Source organism: Ahaetulla prasina, chromosome 3 (genome assembly GCF_028640845.1).
Source record: "Ahaetulla prasina isolate Xishuangbanna chromosome 3, ASM2864084v1, whole genome shotgun sequence".
Classification (NCBI taxonomy): domain Eukaryota; kingdom Metazoa; phylum Chordata; class Lepidosauria; order Squamata; family Colubridae; genus Ahaetulla; species Ahaetulla prasina.
In genome coordinates, this window is record NC_080541.1 from 82,682,511 (window position 1) to 82,700,999 (window position 18,489).

Below are 18,489 nucleotides of genomic sequence, written 5' to 3' on the forward strand. Positions count from 1 at the left end.
GTATACATAAACATTTAAGTGTCAATTGTCAGGACACAATTGCCTGGAACACCTCACCCTCTAGAGTAAACATTTCTAGCTGGATATAAAAGGAGCATTGATTAGATATGTCACTTGGAGAGAAAGAGCTAAATGAATACCTGTAGGTAGATCAGCAAATGATTGATTTGCTGACCTGTAGGTAAGTCAGCAAATGATTGATCCCTCTTTCTTTCTCAGCCCCTGAGATCTATGGAAATGGTCAGAATAAAGTAAATTTATGTTTATCTCATAGCAACCTAAGTAGTGGTTTTGGTTAGAGCAAAGCTGTCCAACCGTGGCAGTTTTGCCAAGATTTGCAGACTTCAACTCCCAGAATTCCCCAGTCAGCCTCACATGCAAGCAACAGTTCCAGGATGAAGGTACATAATTTAAGTTTTTAAAAGGTTTAACCCTACACTTTGATTATATGAGTCTCTGGGTTACTTTAGATGCATATTTCATAACTTCCACTTTTGCCCTACTTCCTTCCCAAAAGTTATATTGCTAAAATTAAAAAAAAATATGGAAGAATAAATCTGTCTGAAAAGATTGTGATCTCCAGATTTGATATTCAAGAAAGAAAAACCTGAGATTCACAGTCCTGTAACTCTAAGGGCTCTTCTTCTTGCACACACCTTGGTAAATGGTTTTCTATAACATCAAGAATAACATCAATCGAGAAATTACATCTCTCTCCTCCCGGTTTACAGTTGAGGTGCTTTAAAGCCATCTTTAATCGTTTCAGGTTGATAACGACTCCTAGCATTGAATGTAACCTTGATATACTCTTGTCCAGAGGTCCTATAATCTCAATAAAAGGAGATTTGAAAAGGAAAAAATGAAAAGAACCACAAGGATAAAAAAAAAATACCTAGGAATCATATATGTATTAAAATAGTATTTTGACCACTTCAATTTGTGTAAGTTATAGGAAATATAGGATGGAGAAGACAAATTGCCAAGGGAATTGAATTGAAAAAAATCTCAGTATTAAAACTGATCATTACAGCTCACAAATATCACCACTTGGCCTTATTTTTTACTCACACTTTGTGTACAGGATATCCCTGCTTCCCCTCTCCCTGGGCAGACCTGAGACTAAACTTTCACTTTGGGTTAGGTTAGGATTTAATCATCATTCATTGAATCATGTCTAGTTGCAGCCCCGTTTATTTTATTACTTTTTTATCTTTTTATTTTTATTTATTTATTTTTATTTTGTCAATCATATATAAGATAACAGGTAAAAGTATAAACATAATTTGGATGCATGAAAATTTCTTACCATTTTTTGCTATAACGCAGTTTTTCAACCTCAATCCCTTTGAGATGGCTGGACTTCAACTCCCAGAATTCCCCAGCCAGGACGCTCTAAGCCTAAGGTTTTCAAAGTACTCTGTTGCCCCAAACGGCTTTTTATTCCCAAACCGTCCCTTCTGCTCCTGGCACCTAAGTAAGGGCGCGGAGGCTTCAGCGGTACGTTTTGGCTATGCGTTGGACCACTTAACATTTGCCCCGCCTCTGGGCGGGCTCCTGGCTCTCTTCTCCGCCTCCTTACGAAAGCGTGACGTAGAGATCCCCCCCCACGCCTCAGTTCTGTCTTTCCAGCCCGGTTTCCGCAACGGGTGCGTGCGCGGGAAACGACGATGTTTGTGCCTCTGCGGTGGATCCGCGAATCTCCCCGCCACTTGCTGGTGTGCGAGAGAAGCCACGTGCAGCACGCGCGATCTCGACATGTGGCGCACGTGCGGGAGCACGCTTTCAATTACGGGGTGAGTGCCCGGAGTGGGGAGGGACCGCCCGGCTGAGGCTGTTGAGAAGGGAGAAGCAAATTTTTATTTATTTAAAAATGATGCAGTCCAATCATATGGTGCTAAGTATTATATAAAGAAATGTTAGATAATTACAAAGATGAAACAGGAGTAGAACCAATTTATTTGATCTAGTCTAATGATTAAGGCACCGGACTAGAAAGCAGGAGACCAAGTTGAAGTGCTGCCTTAACTATGAAAACCAGCTGGGTGAATTTGGTCTGGTCACTTTTTCCCAGCCCAACCCACCTCACAAGGTTGTTCTGAGGAAAACGGGAAAGTTGTGTTGGTTATGCTTGCTATCTTGAATTATTTGTAAAAATAATAAAAGCGGGATGCAAATGAATTTTCGGAGGATGCCCAAGAGCACATCTTATTCTTGTGCACCCTCCGCACCCTCTCAAAATTGCATGAGAATGAGGCATGCTTTCAAGAATAGTTGTGGGGTGTTGATGAACTCACATGTGATAGGTTCACCATTACTGTCCAATGAGATACTTACATAGTGTCTTATTTATATATCTCTGTTCCACAATGCATCTAAATGTGCTTACAATAAAAACATTCTTAATAAAATACATTTAAATAATATAAAACACTGCTTATTAAAAATAAAATATTATTCAATAATGCTACCAACAGGAACAAGTATCTTAAATTTTAATTGCCCCCTCTTTAATTTTATGGTGCTGCTTGTTGCAGTTATATTTTTTAACATGAGGTTCTTTGCGTGTGTTGAAAGTACATGTCTGCTTATGCATTGTGATTTATGTATATTTAAGTATGTGGGAGTATTGTATTATAACTAGCTGGAGTAGTATCTTAATATGCCACATCCAAGTAATGGTATGTTAGTTATTCATTATTTGGCTGGCTTTGGTGTTTAATATTGCATTGAGTTTTGAATAAAGTATCAAAACACTGCAGTGTAAGAAGCATCTCAAGAAATTTGAGACCGTACAAGAACAAAAAGGCATTTATGTATTAATTAAAACTATCTACCAGGAGATTTGTGTAGACCAGTTTTTTGATGAGTCATTATATTGCAATTACTTTAAAAAATAGATTTCGTTTTATTTTACAGTAATAACAGTCAACCATCTACTATGGTATATTTGGTATTCTGTCTTTCATCTCATTTGTTTAAAATCTATTCAGGTCAATTTCATTTCTCAAAAGTTTACAGGCTTTGATTGTGATACTTTAAATATTTCCCTTTGCATAATTATTTATTTAAAAAATAGATTTCGTTTTATTTTACAGTAATAACAGTCAACCATCTACTATGGTATATTTGGTATTCTGTCTTTCATCTCATTTGTTTAAAATCTATTCAGGTCAATTTCATTTCTCAAAAGTTTACAGGCTTTGATTGTGATACTTTAAATATTTCCCTTTGCATAATTATTTATTTATTTTATTTATTTAAAAATGATGCAGTCCAATCATATGGTGCTAAGTATTATATAAAGAAATGTTAGATAATTACAAAGATGAAACAGGAGTAGAACCAATTTATTTGATCTAGTCTAATGATTAAGGCACCGGACTAGAAAGCAGGAGACCAAGTTGAAGTGCTGCCTTAACTATGAAAACCAGCTGGGTGAATTTGGTCTGGTCACTTTTTCCCAGCCCAACCCACCTCACAAGGTTGTTCTGAGGAAAACGGGAAAGTTGTGTTGGTTATGCTTGCTATCTTGAATTATTTGTAAAAATAATAAAAGCGGGATGCAAATGAATTTTCGGAGGATGCCCAAGAGCACACCTTATTCTTGTGCAACCTCCGCACCCTCTCAAAATTGCATGAGAATGAGGCATGCTTTCAAGAATAGTTGTGGGGTGTTGATGAACTCACATGTGATAGGTTCACCATTACTGTCCAATGAGATACTTACATAGTGTCTTATTTATATATCTCTGTTCCACAATGCATCTAAATGTGCTTACAATAAAAACATTCTTAATAAAAATACATTTAAATAATATAAAACACTGCTTATTAAAAAATAAAATATTCATTAAAAATGGTGATAGGCCACACTGACACTTTCAATATTCATACCAGGAAGAACCAGTTTAATGAGGCCTTTGTTATTCTCTAAACCAAATAAAAGAGAACAAAAAAATAAAATATTATAGTACCCTGTAGTAAAAATATTATTCAATAATGCTACCAACAGGAACAAGTATCTTAAATTTTAATTGCCCCCTCTTTAATTTTATGGTGCTGCTTGTTGCAGTTATATTTTTTAACATGAGGTTCTTTGCGTGTGTTGAAAGTACATGTCTGCTTATGCATTGTGATTTATGTATATTTAAGTATGTGGGAGTATTGTATTATAACTAGCTGGAGTAGTATCTTAATATGCCACATCCAAGTAATGGTATGTTAGTTATTCATTATTTGGCTGGCTTTGGTGTTTAATATTGCATTGAGTTTTGAATAAAGTATCAAAACACTACAGTGTAAGAAGCATCTCAAGAAATTTGAGACAGTACAAGAACAAAAAGGCATTTATGTATTAATTAAAACTATCTACCAGGAGATTTGTGTAGACCAGTTTTTTGATGAGTTATTATATTGCAATTATTTTAAAAAATAGATTTCTTTTTATTTTACAGTAATAACAGTCTAATTAAACCATCTACTATGGTATATTTGGTATTCTGTCTTTCATCTCATTTGTTTAAAATCTATTCAGGTCAATTTCATTTCTCAAAAGTTTACAGGCTTTGATTGTGATACTTTAAATATTTCCCTTTTGCATAATTTTCAGAGAGCAAGATATATAAATAATCTTGAATCCTTCCTTCCCAATATAGATGAGCAAGAAGGGGAGGTGTCTTGTTTCTCAAAATCTCATAGCAATTGGTTGGATTCCATCCACTGTGTTTCAGGTTCAGAATACAGGGCACAATATTCTGCTATTATTTGTAGAATGAAATTAGATGTTAATAACTTGCCTATAGAACTCTTATCATCATGGATTCTGTATTTTTCATTTCATTTTCACCATTCCAACTGTCTAGCGCTAGTTTCATGTAACAATTTGAGCATCTGATGAAATTAATTAAAACTATCTACCAGGAGATTTGTGTAGACCAGTTTTTTGATGAGTCATTATATTGCAATTACTTTAAAAAATAGATTTCGTTTTATTTTACAGTAATAACAGTCAACCATCTACTATGGTATATTTGGTATTCTGTCTTTCATCTCATTTGTTTAAAATCTATTCAGGTCAATTTCATTTCTCAAAAGTTTACAGGCTTTGATTGTGATACTTTAAATATTTCCCTTTTGCATAATTTTCAGAGAGCAAGATATATAAATACTCTTGAATCCTTACTTCCCAATATAGATGAGCAAGAAGGGGAGGTGTCTTGTTTCTCAAAATCTCATAGCTATTGGTTGGATTCCATCCACTGTGTTTCAGGTTCAGAATACAGGGCACAATATTCTGCTATTATTTGTAGAATGAAATTAGATGTTAATAACTTGCCTATAGAACTCTTATCGTCATGGATTCTGTATTTTTCATTTCATTTTCACCATTCCAACTGTCTAGCTCTAGTTTCATGTAACAATTTGAGCATCTGATGAAATTAATTAAAAGTGTGTGCCTTGGGAAGGTATTGGGAGTGCGGAACACTTCATTTTGTAAGCAAGAGATTAATACAGCTATAGTTCTGGAAATCAATAAAGCCAAGAGCAATGGAGCTATAAAACAGAAGTGAATTAATCTGGCCTCTTTAAAATGGCTAAAAGACAAAAAGCATTATAAAAATTGTCCCAATATCCTTCTTTCTAACAAGAGTATCAACATTCTAGTAAAGGCCTGAGAAGGAGCCTGTTCAAAGGAGTGTTTGTTGAAAAAATTCTTCACATGCCAGGAGCCCAGTGACTGAAAAAAATGAAATTCCAGTCAGAAGATTAAGGCCCCTGGATAATTTAGACATTACAGGAGATCAGAGTTAGTTTTTGGTAGCCAGAAATTAGAAGTAGTCTGATAACACAGTTTCTCATTAGCAGATTTTATTAAAAATCATAAACTTCTGTAAGCTATGCATCATTTCTATTTAAGTATACTTGTTTTGTTTTATCATAAAAGATAAAATACAAAACAGAAAAGCAAACAAAACAAAAATGCATCCAGCACTAACAACAACAAAAAAGAAAGAAGATCGGTGTACATAAAAGGAGAAAAAGTGACCCAAATATCAAATAAATTTAATAGTAAGCATATAGAATCCTGTGGACTCTGAAAAGAAGAAAACTATAAATTCTCCTCCCCTTTTAAATATTATATTATGTAAAAAGAACAGTCAACAGGTTAAGCTAACCATTATACTGATCTTAAAATTCTTCTATTAACTATCTGTTATTGTATTTAACACGTAGAAATGGCTTCCAGTCTCTTATAAAACTGTCTAAGTCCATTATCTCTGATCAAAGCAGTTAATTTCGCCATCTCTGCTAATTCATTCAATTTTAAAATCCATTTATTCAACAGTTGGCTATGCATCATTTCATCAGAGACATGGGGTAATTAAATTGATGTTGGATTTTCAAAGGAGATGCTGTGGAGGAGGGGAAGGTAGTTATAATTGTAATGTTTGTAAACTGCCTTGAGATTACTTGATCTACAAGCAGCATATAAACATTTAATGCAATAGTCAGTATGAGTGCCACAGTGAAGATGGGCATCTACCATAGCTCTCCTGCTTGAGCAGGGGGTTGGGCTAGATGACCTCCAAGGTCCCTTCCAACTCTGTTACTATTATAAGCCGAGAAAGCCAATGATGTAAGTGGGTCGCCGAATGGGACTTGGATTCAAGAAATGGTGTATTATACAGTGGACTAAACACTGATTTGCTATTCGGTACTGCTATTTTGTGCAAGTTCTATGGCATTGTTTCATTTTGATGTTTTGCAAGAGACTATGTAAAAATGTATGTTTCAGTCCATTTTATCAATGAATAGAAGATCTGATTTGTGTCCCAAATGTTCTTTTGATAGGTGTCCTTTCTGATACCTGATTGTGGAATAGTTCCACAAGCCCTAAAAAATGCGGTTGTTGATATTGGGGAATATTACCTTGTAAAGAATTTATTTCTTCATGAGCTAGTGACCCAAGAATTCATTAACACATTTGTGAAGAAAGGTAAGTGAGAATTGACTTAGATAACTGAGTATGAAAGTAACTTTGTTCTCTCTCCTGAGCTCCCACCCCGTGGAATACACGCCATCAATCCTGTTCCAAGATTCACAATTGGTAATAAATGATTATGATCTCAGAATATGTTATAATCCTTAGGAGAGAATATATTTTACTTTCGATTTAGGATGGAGAACTCTGTAAGTTTCCAAATTCAAATTTGCTGAAATTGAAAATCCACAGCGAGGGACATAACTACATTAAATCCCATTTAATAATATCTTCATCCTTCTATTTGCAGCATTCCCTCATGTGCAGGTTAAGTAGCTAACCTGCTGCACTGCATGAAAATCTTAGGTCTCACATTTTCTTTGTCTTTCAGAAGCAATAACCTTTTTTGACATTACTAGAAGTAGCAATTGCATCCCTGTATTGCTTCTCAAGAATAAATTTAGAGGGAAGTATATTCCCTGGCCCAGCTATTGCTGCACTAGTGTTGGAAGGGAAAATATAGCAGCAACTCATAAAACTGTTGTAATAATAGTCATCCAGGGAACCCTTTTGGTTAGAGATAAATAAGCTTCTTCCTCTTAATAGTGATTCTGTGCTATATTTTCAATAGGGTGTGATTTTATTTTTAAAAAAAACCATCCAAACCTTGTGTGTATTTTAGGTTCGTGTTATGCTCTTACATACAATACAAGAATTGACCAAGACAATACTGCTGCTTTGCTACCAACAGGTATGAATTCAGATTCAAGATATAAGAGATGTTATAATAGCTCCAGAATGTTAGTTATTTTAACTCAGTGGGATTAAGCAATAATTGCTAAAAATGAGGGAAGATCACAACGTACATATGAATCATTTGGCCAATTATTGTGGTTACATAACTCAAAATTAAGCACAGACATGTACACCTCCCCAAGTCTTCATACGTAGTCTGGAGTTACACTTTTAACCATTTCTTTTGAAGTGAAAGGATTGCAAAAATCAATTCGTACAAATATAAATTCTATAAGTTAATTTCATTTTGCACACTTCCTTTTGCATGCGATAAAACTTTCCAGGGAAGTAAACAACCCACCGCTGAAAATGCATATGGTCAGCTCCTGCTTAGCTGCATTGTACTTTATCATCCAGAAAAGAGCTTTATATGAAATTTCTGAGCTGGCTTCCCTAACCTTTAAAGACTGGGGCAGAGGGAGAAAAACAGTTTTATGCCTTTTTGAGAAATTAAGCAATTTATTGTTTATAAATTAAGCAATTGTTCAGAGCAAGAAGTAAATTCAGCTATCTGAATTCTCTTGAAAAACTGGAGTTTAATATCAACGGAGTTAAATGCAAAGACAAAGAAGCAGAGCTTTAAAAATGAGGTCATGAATTTGATCTAGAAGACATTTATAAGGATAAATTAACGCGGTTGATATTTTTACCCCTTTGTCTAATTGTATGTGATGTGTTTTTTAAGATGTATGTTTCATTGCTAATTTTTGATGTTAAAACATGTACCAATGAAATTATCCTGAATTATATGGGTTTTGCTTGTTATAGGCAAATTGATTTTATCAGTAGATAAGGATACTTATGAAGAGTTTGGACTGCAAGGCCATCCTTCTTTGTATTCTGGTAAAAAGCCAATGAGATACAGTAAGTATCCATCGTTCATAGATAATATCCATACCTTTCTGGTTCTTAAATACTTTTATGAAGGTTTGGAGGGGGGGCAACACCCACGTTGAGACTTGGAAAATGGAATTCAGTTGGGTTCAGTTTGAAAAAAATAATTTAGCCACCTGTACAAGAAAAAGTGGTTTCCCTGATCCATTAATAGAGTATCTTTCACAGAATTTTTTCACAAAAAATAGTTGGAATAGCTGGAGGTGTGGGATTTTTTTGGAAGTGCAGGTATATGTTTCCATCTGAGGGATGTAGGTATTGGGAATAAAGCTGAATTAGGGTCAATATTAGCTGAACTTGTCAATTGCTCTTCAGCTTTGGAACAGAGATGAGCACTGCCCCCTAGGGTTGGGAACGACTAGCACATATGTATGAAGGGAACTTTTACCTTATTAGAGTCCAATTGAATTATAATGCCTTGCACATATTTTTTATTATAACATTTAACAGGTTTTTTTTTTGTATGTGTGCTTATATAAAGAAGGGGAGGGAGAGAAAGAAAAATAAGCTTTTTAATTATCCAAATAACATGTAAACTATTAACACTTGTTCTTTTTGTTCCTTTAATAGTTATTACAGTTGACTTGATAGATACAGCTTTCACTCCAGAAAATAAAAAATATAAGAGAATAATTTGGGCCCTGAAGGAAAAAAAGCCACTTGAGTTTGATTTCTTACTAACTTGGCAACCCACAGGTAATATAATACAAAATTAATACAAAAATTAATTATTCTTGCTTTTGATATTTTTATGTCCGTTTTTAGATGTCTATACGTATATGAAAAACTAAGATGTAAAATGAGAATGAAAATTATATAATCTGGGAAGACTGCTTGTAGGTCTGAATGTCGGATTCTTTTGAATTAAGATCAGTTTTAAGTATCTTAATGGACTCATGCAGATATGTTTTTGGAAATAACACTGTGCCATTGTACCACTGAGGGTTGTTGTTTTTTAACTTGCTGGTTTAGTCTATTTCCCTGGGGATTTCCTAGCGATCTCCTATTCTATCCTTGTTAGTTTTTTGAGATCACCTAAAATCAGCTTATTGTGGAATTATTTCAAATGAAAAGTAATGTTTCTTAATGTTTAAAGTATAACAGTAGGTTTGAATATGAGATTAAATGCAACATAATAGTACATTAAAACCGTAATTTAATGGACCATTTGATGGGAAAGGGTATTTTTTATTCCCAAATGTTTGTTAATCTAAAACATGTAATTTGCAATAACTGTTAGTTATTTAAACTCAGGCAAAATGGCTTAAGAGAGATCATTCTCTGAGAACTGAATCTTTGGTTTCTCAAAGAAAAATGGAGCTTAGCAAGATGAGAGGAAAAAGTTGCAGGTTATAAGCTTTGTGCATTGCATAGATGTAGTTACAAGGAGATTTCATTTTAATGCAGCTTTTCAGTAGTTTAGATCTCTTTTCATGTACCAAGACAGGAGCTGGAATACTTTAAATCAAGATGCTAATTTTTGTGGCAGTGATTATCCATCTTTCAATGTGGGATGATGTTTGTTTTCTTAAGGATCAGAAGAAGCAAGTTTGATGTCCTATTTTTCTAAAAAGGAAATACAGGCTCATCGGCCAAAAGTAACTTTTCGCACATTAAGAAATGTGCAGTGTCCAATTGTAAAGAGTGATAAATTGCACGGCGAGCCAGATGCCGCATGCAGCGCACAAGAATTGTTTGAGTGGCTTGGGGCCATTTTTACGCATGTTGGCTTGTAAGTATGCTTTCATTTATTTACAGTTAGCAAATCAAAAATCAAATGATGAAACCTTAATCATTCAGCCTAAAATAAATCTTTACCAAATTCTAAATTTGTGAAAAAATTTAGATTTTTAAAAAACATGTAATCTCTGGGGAGGACTTAATGACTTTTGGAAGAGGTAAATTATCTAAGGATGTGTTTTTGTCATGGAACTTTGTTCTTCTCTTGGAGACCAGCTGGGCATCAACTTCATCTGTTTTCAGTTTGAAGTCCTAACTGTTTACTCTCCTGTTACAGTATCTATATAACCTGGCTGCCTTTTGGTTCCTTAAGCCCCTATGTGATATTGTGTGTTTTAAATTTTACTTGTTTATTTTATGGATTGTAACTTGCCACAGGTTTCTCTGGATAGTGAGTAAGTCACAAATGTTTATGGATGAATGAATCCCAGTGGACTTTTATTAGCAAGAGGTTTTATTTATGCATTCATTTATTCAATTTGTGCAGGCAAGCATGCAATTTTTATCTCATCCACTCATACATACTCTGGCTGGCTAAGTTCTATGCCCAAAAAAGCTGTGCAAGTATTATAAGATAAATTTCATACAACAAATGGGTCCTTTTTGGGAAGGGGGAATGAGCTCCCTTCAGAACCAATCCCACCCTTCTGCAAGTAAGCAAAAGAACAAATTTCTGCAGCCACAAAATAATGAATGAATGCTCTAAACAGGTTTTATTTTTCCATTTCTCAATTAATTTAGAATAGCCATTGGTAGAGAAAAGAATGATGTGTGATATAGCTGGTGAACAAAAGAACATTTAAAACTCCACAAGGAGCAAACATACAAAAGAGTTCATCCTTGCCAAAGATCAAATAGCAATAGCACTTAGACTCATATACCGCTTCAGAGTGCTTTACAGCCCTCTCTAAGGGGTTGTGAGAATTGAACTGCCGAACTGCTAGCAGTCAGCAGAATTAGCCTGCAATACTGTATTCTAACCACTGCATCGCCATGGCTCAAATCAACATCCATTAGCTTTAGAGAATGAGCACCCTAATGCAATCCGTTTAGCTATAATAATCACAAGAATATTCATCAAATGAAGTAACACACACACATTTCAAATCATTAGAAACTCATGGGCTATGAAGAAGTATCAGAAGACTCAAGAATTTAGCTCCAGAGTTGGATTTAGTTTCTTCCAAACTTTATTTCCTTTCAAAATGCAAATATCATTATTAATAAAAGTCTAGACAATCAATATATGACATTAAACGCAGGAGGCATTGTTCAATTATATTTGCAAATATCAGTTCAAAATGCAGATTCTTCCAAGTCAATCAAGTTATGTGTATTTTAATATTGGCTGTATCCTGAGTCCTTCAGGAGATGGTGCAGTATAAAAATGTAACTATAAATAAATTATAAATAAATAAATCATACAAAACATTGTTGCTCCATTTTAGCATTCTGCTATGTCAAATGCCACTTTGCATTAGTATTCTGTCTTTATGTGGTCAGGTTTTTCATCTAACTTTTTACTTTTCTGATATTCATCAATGCTGCTTCTGTCCCTTCCTCACCAGTACACCATACCACATTTCATTGCAACAATGCAATATTGCCTGTGTATATTAGTTGCCTGTGTGCATTTCATTTTTTCTTTTATTAAAAAAAGCTCACCACCAAATAATATGACATTATAACAGACTACATTATTGCAAAAAACGCCAAGAAAAAGTATAAAAACTATAAAAATAGTAGCATTAAAATAGTAGGAACAATCAAAAAGAAAGTAATACAGAAGTGCAATACAGAAGTATTTAAATTGTGTATAAAAACGCTAACACCTGTTGCTTTTATTTGCTTGTTTGTTCATGGAATGACTGCCATATTTAGATAATTAGTGAAACACTGCTATAAAGCTTCAAAATATGAAAAAAGCAATTAGCCCTGAATCGATGTTAAGTGCCTACTATAAGTTTTAAGCAGAATATTTATTTGCCATGTTCAAATGTTACATATGGTTCAGAACTGTTTATCTTATACATCTTCTATTTGCAGAGAAAACACATCCTCTAGTTTTTTATCAACCTGTGTATGTCCTCAGCCAAGCACCTTGATAGAACAAGTTTTGATGTGTACAATAACTGGCTTTATACCGTCAGAAAAGATCATTCATTTATTGGAACAAATATGGTAAGCAGTGACTTGAATAATTAGCCTCTAGAATTGTGCAAATTAAAGCTACTGCCTAGACTTGCTAGAGAATAAATCCCACAGAACATAGCCGTATTTTTGCCATAAGTTTTTTTTAAGTTTCTCTTGTGCCTGCAAGGCAGCATTTCTATTCTATTTATTAATTTTTTATGTGGTGATAGTAACTTTTATTTCGGTTTACTGCAACCCTCCAAATATTATCATTTGAACATTTCATTTAACTATAAAGGCAGCAAGGATATTTTTTTCCCCTGAAGAGTATTTGTGGCAGGTCCAGGACAGGAATGATATTGGATTTCATTCAGATGAATTGAAATTAAATACAGAAATGGAATAAACACAGAGAGAAATAATTTTTGCCACTTGAAAAAGTTACATTTGGATATCACAAAGGTGCTTTTTCAACAGGCAACTGGGACTTTCTTGCTTTTCTTTGAAGACGTGTCACTTCTCAGCCAAGAAGCTTTTTCAGCTCCGTGCTGAAAAAACTTGGATGAGAAGCAAAACGTCTTCAAAAAAAAACAAGAAAGTCTAGTTGCCTCTTGAAAAAACACATTTGGGACAACCATGACCTGGATGACAGAGAATCTCCATAGACACTTACATTTGGGTAAATATCATGGAATGTGGGGTTCATTTATACAAAATACTGTAGGTTAAAAAAACATGTTCATATAAGTGTGTGTATATGTGTATTTATATTAGATAATTATATATGGATTTGTAACTTGTCGCAGCATTATTTTTCAGTTGCATCTTTTCCCTTATTTTTAGGCACGATATAGCTTTTTGATAATGAAAGTATCTTTACATTTTGTTCCTTTTCTTTTTTATGTTATAATAAAAGAAAAAATAAAAATAACATTTGAACAACAACATATATAATGCCTTATAGTTTCCCAAGGCTTTGATGAGTACAAATTGTGCATTCCTGATGCAGAATATCAGAAATAAGAAAGCTTATTTTCAAGTTTCCTTTATACCAAAAATGTTCTTTCTTACAATAACTCTTGTATTGATCACTAAAAGTTTGTTTAATGACTTTGGGGTTAAATAGGATTTTTTAAAAAGTTTATGAATAACTAGATATTCCTTTTTTTTTCATTTGTATGTTCAAAAAATTATATTGTCCATCCATGTTCATGGCAAAGACAGTTTTTATATCAGTACTCTTAAAATGTTTGACCCAGTTACCCACTTTCTTGGTTTTGAATAATGACATTATTACCACAAAAACTCCCAACTTTACATTTTGAGACAAAATGGAAGACCCAAACTGGGTTACCTACTTACAAGCAAACAATTACAAATCACTCCATTACATCTACCACAATTACCCCCTTGGAGAACTATACAAACCACTATTTCACATGTTGGTTTATCCTTTGTGTTAAATAAATTAATGATGCATGATTATACAAAAATCCACTAGCCTTAAATATAAACAACTAATTTCTCACATTGTACCCATGCCATATTTTTGACTGCAGTCTTATTATGCACCTTGATGCCATCATCTTGCAATCCCAGTACATGGGAAGAGAATTAGGTTCCTTTCCGAATAGTTATGATTTTTAATGTCATATACTTTATTCATGACGTTATTCCATCTTTCCCAACAGTTGCTATTTTGAAGACCCAAAGCTGGCTCACTGGGTATCGCTTACTGTTCATGGCTTTGCTGACAGCCCTGTTTCCTGGAGAGAAAATGAACATGGCTTTCTAAAAGGAGGAGAGAATTTGTACAACTTCGTAATTTTTAGGAATCTAAGCTACTGGCTTCAAATGGCAGTAGGAGCATATGACAACTGTCCATAAATAATTGCCTTGAGTACCCTTTTAGGTAGTAACTGTAAATAAACATTTTAATGAAAATATTTACCCTTTAGAAGGGTGTTAGCTTCCTGACTTAAAAAGTGACTAAAACAGAGGGATCTGTTTTATGTTGATCTTGAAGACTGCCTGAGTGTAAATAAGAATTATGAGGATTATGCTTTTAATCTATTTAGTTCAGCATGAATTCACATGGTTCAAGTACTGTACACATTTTTCAAAATAAGGTGATAAATTATTCTTGCCAGAACTTATAGCAGGTCTATATAGCTACACCTCTTAACCCGAAAGTGGAATAAAAATAATAAAAAGTTTTACTGTTTTAAAGAAGCAAAGAAAATCCTTATTTTACCTTTGTACCTTTAATTATTAACTGATGTACTTTTTGCAGATTAGTAGCTTTTTCAAATTTGTGGAATGGGTTGACCTTTGTATTAATTTTCAGAGTTTCAGTAGGTATTTAGGGTGGACGGCAGTACCCAGGGAGAAGATGGAGGCACATATCTTTGGAAGAAGACCCATTCTATCTTCATTCTTTCTTGAAAACTTCAACAATTAGGTCTTGTCACAATGTGCTCGTTTTATAGGAATGCAACTTCAAGCACAGATTGTTTCAAAACTTTCTTAAGACATATCTCAGATACTGGAAGAAGTGTGTGCAAAACTGTTGTGACTTTCCCAGAATTGTTCCAATGTTGTTCTGAACATCTCAAAAGTGTTTTGAGTGTAAAAGAGCTGTTTGGAACCCAAAGTGGGATGTTTTGGACTTGGACTGTGTCAAATTCAAAGTTTTTGCATGCCACTAAATGCGGTGTGTAACATTTGAAAGGGGCTAAGGTGAATGGTTACAAGAGGTACAATTTTTTTAATGAAATAGTTTATATTAAAACAACCTGGAATTATAATATTGATTAGATCTGTATTGCTTAGATTAAATATGTGTAGTTGTGGATCCTAGTATGTAGCAGCATATCACCCAAGCAAATACATCTTCACAGTCCTTTCATTTTTGTTTATTTGAGCCAGTCACAATTAAGAAGGGATTCTATGTAGCAATTGCCCTTTGCCTCAGTTGCTTCTGGCAGCTTAGTGGTCAGATATTTTAAGGATAAGTTGATGAAATACTATTTGATCAAACCCTACTTCAAAGTCTTTTGGTCGTCTACTTTGCAGCCTGCCATACTCCACAGCATGAAAATTGCTTACCTTAGTCACAATTTGAAGAGTGAAAGGGTTCAATTCTACACATTGGAAGGACACTTGGTATCAAGAAAATATCTTGATCTATCTAATTTACCTCATAAAATTTGAAGTAATGTTCCAGTTAAAAATTTTAGGTCAGAGTTCATGTAATTATCAAAGGGAGTAATTTTGTTGTTCATTTACGCTGCCTTTATCAAGAGAGAAACAAGAATTAGATGACCTATATCTGATTGCAGGAGTATTTTGATGTGAATCCCAATTAAATTGTGGCAGCAGGCATGTAATAAAAATATATGTGTTCCATCCACTGATTACATCGTGGTATCTAAGCTAGTAAACATGCCAACATGATTTCTTGGCATTTCGTTGCTGAGCATTTAGACATTAATTTGAGTTTGATGCAATGTCAGTTTCTTAAGATCTCTATAGGAATAGCTGGCTTAAGTTGCCCTGTATCATTATTAAATTATTAAATTTAATAATTTAAATTATTTTTTAAGATTTACAAATACAAGGTAATAATTAGAAAGAACTGAGAGAGACAATATGTTTGGATATGTTTCTGGCAGCGCTCCAGAAAAGTCAATGCACTTGTTGAAATTTGCTGTATTTTCTTTTATCTGTCATCTCTTGAATACACACACACACACACATACCTGCAAAATCAAGAAGTTTAGATGTGCTTAATCAGCACAATATGAAGGAAGAAGAAAATGAACTGACACAGCAAGTTCCTATAAATGTACTGAAAAGTCAGGATTTTGAACAATTTTCAGTTGTTAATGCCAACATTTATTAGGCCTAATTGATTAAAAATAAAACCAGCTACTTCCTATATAGAAATATTAAATATTAAAATATTAAAACAACAAAAATATTAATTATCCCATATGCAACCATTATACTAATGTAACAAACCAATTTTGCTGTTTTATTTAAAGTGGCAAGGAGACAAACTCAAACTCCTTCAGCATTAAAGGGCTGTTGAGTACCTAAACATGCAACATCTGGATTTAAAGGTTTTTGTGGTAGGGCGGGAAGAGGTAAATTATATAGACAGATGTTGTTCCATGTTTATTCTTATACTGAAACTACTCAGTGTGCACCAGAGGTAGCTTTTCTGCTTTTCTGAAAGATTTGCTAAGTATCCCCACCAAAGGCAAGTTTCCCTTCAGAACTTTTCTATCCCCCCCCCCCATTTTTCCCCTATCAATTTTGTTGCACAAAGTAAGTCCTGGAAGAGTCTTTTCAAGCAACAAGAGAACCCAACAGAAATGAAGGAGAACATTGAATTAGACCATACAACTATGAATGCAAGAAGTGCCTCTAACAAAGAATTGGAACTGTATTGGAATTGTAGTTTTAGAATAAATTAAAATTTGAACTAAGCTAAAACAAAACATTGCCCTGTTGATTAAATCAAATATATCCCTTTAAACAGCTAGAAACTGTTATCTAACTTTTCAGTGGGGCATATTTTTAATAGCGCCTCTTCATTTTTATAACTGGCATGAGCTTTAGAGCCAGAGCCAGAGTCACAACCTCAACCACACATCACCAGCTCTTTTCATCTTCCCCAATTTAGTGTTAGATTTAGTGTCGTAACAACCTGACTCCCAATTTTAAAAATTCCATGTTCGATCAGAGCCATCCTAAAAAATTAATGCTATATTGCAAGGGTGTGAAACTCATCCAGCCCACGAGGTACTTAAATCTGGCCTGTGGGGCCGGCCTGGAAATAGCAAAGGACTAGCCCACTAGCCACTGGCAGTCAAAATGGGGCATGGGGAGGGCCTCCCGCTTTCCCTGCACCCCATTTTGGCCAACAGGGTGCTGCAGGAGACATCCATCCCATCTCCCCCACTCCCCCCTGGCCTGGCCCGGCCTGCAGATAAGAACTCAATGCTGAGCCGGCGTTCGAAAAAATCCAGTTAGACACCCCTGCTATATTGCAAGCAGTTCTGCATACAGCCCTCATAGGACAATTGCTATCTTAAGCTCTGAGCTGGTTACTAAGGAAAATTAATGATTTGATTCATCGTAGTACCACACTCTTAAGCTCTTTAAATAATTTTAGATTATCAATTAAAATACAGTTTTCTAAAAATGTATTTGAAACACCTAAAAAAAAAAACCCAACTATTTTCAAAAATGGCCTAAATTCTTGGGGGAATATCTGCTTGCAAATGGCTTCTAGCTTTCAAACCTGGACAGAGGAAAAAGAAAATACTTGCCAACAGAATCCATGATGTAGGTTTTGCTCTCCCGGGCATTTAGCCAGGCAACCCTTAAAACCAGCAATTACTGCTGTTAGAGTGACATAGAGACCATTTTTCACTCTCTTGCTTTGAAGAGGCTCTCTGTTTTCTTCCAGAAGGTCTGAAGATTTTTCCCTGTGTCAGAAAGAGATTGTGTGAAGTTACATTATAATACCTGGCATTGTTGACAGTAGCAATGCTACCTCCTTCCTAGACTCTTTGAATGGCCTCTAGTGAGCTTGAGAAGTCAAATGCATGCACGGTTGAATTATTAAAATCTACTCCTGTGACTTTCACAATAAACGGGATACATAGGAAGGTGGACAGAGAGATCATCCCGCAGGTAGCCTGGAGTTACAAAGAAGATGCCAAAAAGTAAAGCTTGGAATGAATTGAGGATGGCAGAAAACTAAGAACAGCAAAAAGCCAAGGAAGAGAAAAACAAGAGAGAAGAATCTATATGCCAGCGTTTTAATGGAGATGACAGAATGCCAATGGGCAGAAGAGTAAAGGCAGAATTATTCCATTTTTACTGTTAGTGTCGCTTTCTCTGAAAAGAGGATATGTGTTTCACCAGGCAAT

General features: G+C 34.6%; 1 protein-coding gene and 1 long non-coding RNA gene across 5 annotated transcripts in view; one reads left to right on the plus strand and one right to left on the minus strand.

Annotated features, from left to right (window-relative positions):
* LOC131195849 (uncharacterized) overlaps positions 1–1,441 on the minus strand; it is a 14,614-nt gene extending 13,173 nt beyond the window's left edge. For 2 of the 3 annotated variants that reach the window (XR_009154560.1, XR_009154558.1), the window contains exons 1-2: positions 1,307–1,431; positions 141–229 (exon numbers count right to left, since the gene is read on the minus strand). This is a non-coding gene — a long non-coding RNA (uncharacterized LOC131195849). Of the gene's footprint in view, positions 1–140; positions 823–1,306 lie in introns of all 3 variants that reach the window. The other variant, XR_009154559.1, reaches the window with a different exon arrangement.
* The window catches only part of RPP40 (ribonuclease P/MRP subunit p40), a 17,846-nt gene extending 994 nt beyond the window's left edge, over positions 1–16,852 (plus strand). Inside the window, exons 1-8 of one of the 2 annotated variants that reach the window (XM_058178124.1) lie at positions 1,532–1,793; positions 6,853–6,997; positions 7,665–7,733; positions 8,546–8,641; positions 9,242–9,367; positions 10,205–10,403; positions 12,458–12,592; positions 14,236–16,262. In XM_058178124.1, the coding sequence (XP_058034107.1) occupies positions 1,668–1,793; positions 6,853–6,997; positions 7,665–7,733; positions 8,546–8,641; positions 9,242–9,367; positions 10,205–10,403; positions 12,458–12,592; positions 14,236–14,431 (1,092 nt within the window). In that variant the 5' untranslated portion in view covers positions 1,532–1,667 and the 3' untranslated portion in view covers positions 14,432–16,262. Of the gene's footprint in view, positions 1–1,531; positions 1,794–6,852; positions 6,998–7,664; positions 7,734–8,545; positions 8,642–9,241; positions 9,368–10,204; positions 10,404–12,457; positions 12,593–14,235 lie in introns of those variants that run through there. The other variant, XM_058178125.1, reaches the window with a different exon arrangement.
* The last annotated feature ends 1,637 nt before the right edge of the window (positions 16,853–18,489 follow it).